This window comes from Morus notabilis, unplaced genomic scaffold (assembly GCF_000414095.1).
Source record: "Morus notabilis unplaced genomic scaffold, ASM41409v2 Scaffold720, whole genome shotgun sequence".
NCBI classification, from domain to species: Eukaryota; Viridiplantae; Streptophyta; class Magnoliopsida; order Rosales; family Moraceae; genus Morus; species Morus notabilis.
In genome coordinates, this window is record NW_010367011.1 from 281,475 (window position 1) to 284,780 (window position 3,306).

Here is a 3,306-nt window from a genome sequence, read left to right on the forward strand (position 1 = left end):
ACTTTTGTATAACGAAACAATTTATAATGATTTAGGAATCGTATACTTTTTTCTTTTTGTAATATACTTTATTATTACTTTATTATTACTATCTTTGTGTGAATTATAATTAATTATCATGAAAAAAAAAGAATTAATTATCATAAATTTATTGTTAAAAAAAATAAAATCATAGCATTATGTTTTTTTAAAGTTAAATAAATATTTCTAAATATTAAAAACAATTATATATATTTAACTTTCATACTATATCTATTTTGGTCATTTTACATACCCACAATAATTTTACATCAAAATTTACCAAACGTTATTACATTAATTTTAGAACCAACACAACTACTATAATTACAATTTACCAAACACTCAACGGATTCTTGTAACAACAGATTCTTCCTTCAGCACAGCTAAAAACAATTAATCTAAAATCCGCAGCAATACCAAACTAACCCATAAACCTTGTCAACCCGTCAAAATTTTCAGACCTGTTTCGGATCATCGTGTCTGTAAATACAGGTTGTGCTCTGAAACTCAACCACCGTTCCACCTGAAACTGAAAGAAAAACGACGATGGAGAAATGGAGAGCTAGTCATCGTTTCCTCCGATACTCTTCCACAAAGTCCTTCGATCTTCGATCAAAGCCTATTTCCGAGCAAGCAACATGCAATTCCTCTTTCTGTATTCTCAATCTCGAACATACTTTCTTTCTTCATTTCTGATTCTGAATTACTCGTCGCCATTTCGGTCAATCAGAAAAAAAATTAGGGAAAATTTCATGATTTTTTTCGAGTATTTTGGTCCTTGGAAAGCAATCGCATTGCGTATTTAGGTGGAAATTGAAAAGGCACGTAATGAAAATGGTGAGTTTTGTGTTTTTTTGAATAGGTTTTGCGCGTAACGAAAGGCGAGAATGGAAATTCGGTAATTGTTTGAGTTCCTCGAGAGAGAAGAGAGGTTATCTGGGATCTTCCGCGGAAAGAGGGATTAGAAATGAAGTCGGATTCCAAGTCCGATGTTTTGGCTCGGCGACAAGTTTAATTCAGAGGAATCCTTCATTTTCGACGTTGAACACTGATGATATAAACTATTTTAAGGGATTAGTGGGCGAGAAAAATGTGATTCAGGACGAAGATCGGCTGCTGACTGCTAATACGGATTGGATGCACAAGTACAGAGGCTCAAGTAAGCTTCTGCTGCAACCTAGGACCACTGAGGAGGTTGAACTCTTCTCTTTTGGGTGGAAAATCTTGGTCTACTTTGTATTATTGATTTTTAATTATCGTGACTTGGGTATTTGGATTCTTATATGTAGCAAGCTCTTTGGAGCTTGATAGCTTCTTATTTCAATTTAGTTTGAGTCAAGGTCAACGTTTTGCCCATTTAACTAGTTTCTCAAATTTTGTTTCCCCTATGTCATAAGCTACAAAGTTTAGAATTCCATATCACCTTCATAGATTGGCTTATGCAATGTATGCCGTGCCTCTTTTTTTTTTTTTTGGGTGAGTTATAAATGTATCATTTGAGGTATAACCAAAACTAAGGCCTTCTGTATGTTTGTGTTATTTATTTATTTTTTTCTCTCAGGTGGCTCAGATTCTCAAATACTGTAATTCCAGATGCTTGGCTGTTGTTCCGCAAGGCGGAAATACTGGTCTTGTTGGTGGAAGTGTTCCTGTCTTTGATGAAGTAATGTAGCGTTTCTATTTTATTACTGATTTACTGATGGCATTAACATTAACAAGATAAAGAATACTCTATATATCGTTTGTTTTGTTTCTTAATGTATAACTATCCTTCCTGTACATCACTCATATTTATTATACTCGTATGTTTGAATTAGCAATCTACTATTTCTTAGATCTAACCTACATTAGTTATTAGGGCTTATCAGTTTTTTTCTTCATTATGGTTTTCAGGTGATTATCAATCTCGGTTTGATGAATAACATCGTCTCTTTTGACAAGGTACTTGTTTAACTCAAGGTACTTGTTTTAAGTTTTTTCTGCTTTCCACAAGTTCATTTCAGTAAAGACTTCTTTTTTCCTTTTAGAACCATGGTCATGGTTTATTTCAATCACGAATGGATTGGGGTTATGTTTTAAAAAAAATTCAGCTACACCTTTTTTTTTTGCCTTGAAGAATTTTACTGATATATATATTGTATTAAATATCTTGCTTCAGTAAGGTCAAATTTGAAAATGATTTAACAATATGACTGCAAACTTGTAAAGTGATTTCCTTATGCTTTTTTCAGGTCAGTGGAATACTGGTATGTGAAGCAGGGTGCATACTGGAGAATTTGATAACGTTCCTGGACACCCAAGGGTGATTTCTATAACCATCACTCTCTTTTCTCATGGACCTTTACTTTTATTATGTCTTCCATAATGTCACTTCCAAATTTCAATAATAATAGCCATTCAATTCTGTGGTGAGTTGGTTGTTGGAATAAGATACTTATTCTCTGTTACATGATTTTATTTGAGTTTCATTGACATTGGTTGACATCTTTTTCAATCGTATCTTTCTTTTTCCAAGAAGTTTATGATTATTCATGGAGTCGTGCATAAGTGGTTTATGTTGATACTGAAGATTTATTAGTTTGTTTGTACAACTCGTGCATGCATTTAAATAGTCCACTAAATCTACAAAATTTTATGTTATATTTAAGTACCTTATGCTTGTATTCAGATTTATTATGCCACTGGACTTAGGTGCTAAAGGTAGCTGCCAAATTGGTGGAAATGTTTCAACAAATGCAGGCGGTTTGCGTCTTGTCCGATATGGATCACTTCACGGGACTGTACTTGGTATGGCTTTTCTGCCTTATTCTTCCCATTTATTGAGTTATGATAGACCACGTAAATTAATCAATATCTTGCAACACAAGTTGCACATGCTTAAAATTCTTCTTTTCCTCGGAATCACCATTTCATCATGTATACTTTTGGCTTCTCTTGCAGGTCTTGAAGCCGTTTTAGCTAATGGTGACGTGCTTGACATGCTTGGTACTTTGCGCAAGGATAATACTGGATATGACTTGAAGCATTTATTTATAGGTACTAAACCCTCTTGTTTTTTTGCTAGCAGCGGGAATTATGTATAGCCTTAAATTTTTGTCATTTATGTAGGAAGTGAAGGATCCTTGGGGATTGTGACTAGGGTTTCAATACTTACCCCTCCAAAGCTCTCTTCAGTTAATTTAGCCTTTCTAGCATGTAACGATTATTTTAGCTGCCAGGTATAGTAAGTTTTCATGCTGAAATTTGCTCTACTCTTTTTTCTTCTTCTTTCCCCGCCGCCCGCGC

The 3,306-nt window shown here is 34.1% G+C and overlaps 1 protein-coding gene across 1 annotated transcript in view; it reads left to right on the plus strand.

Moving 5' to 3' along the window:
• The first annotated feature begins 443 nt into the window (after window positions 1–443).
• Window positions 444–3,306, plus strand: part of LOC21396423 (D-2-hydroxyglutarate dehydrogenase, mitochondrial) — a 24,988-nt gene continuing 22,125 nt past the window's right edge. Inside the window, exons 1-8 of the mRNA XM_024174427.1 lie at window positions 444–676; window positions 884–1,215; window positions 1,583–1,684; window positions 1,915–1,962; window positions 2,253–2,323; window positions 2,690–2,808; window positions 2,962–3,057; window positions 3,130–3,239. Coding sequence (XP_024030195.1) covers window positions 568–676; window positions 884–1,215; window positions 1,583–1,684; window positions 1,915–1,962; window positions 2,253–2,323; window positions 2,690–2,808; window positions 2,962–3,057; window positions 3,130–3,239 — 987 coding nt within the window. The 5' untranslated portion in view covers window positions 444–567. The remainder of the gene's footprint in view (window positions 677–883; window positions 1,216–1,582; window positions 1,685–1,914; window positions 1,963–2,252; window positions 2,324–2,689; window positions 2,809–2,961; window positions 3,058–3,129; window positions 3,240–3,306) is intronic.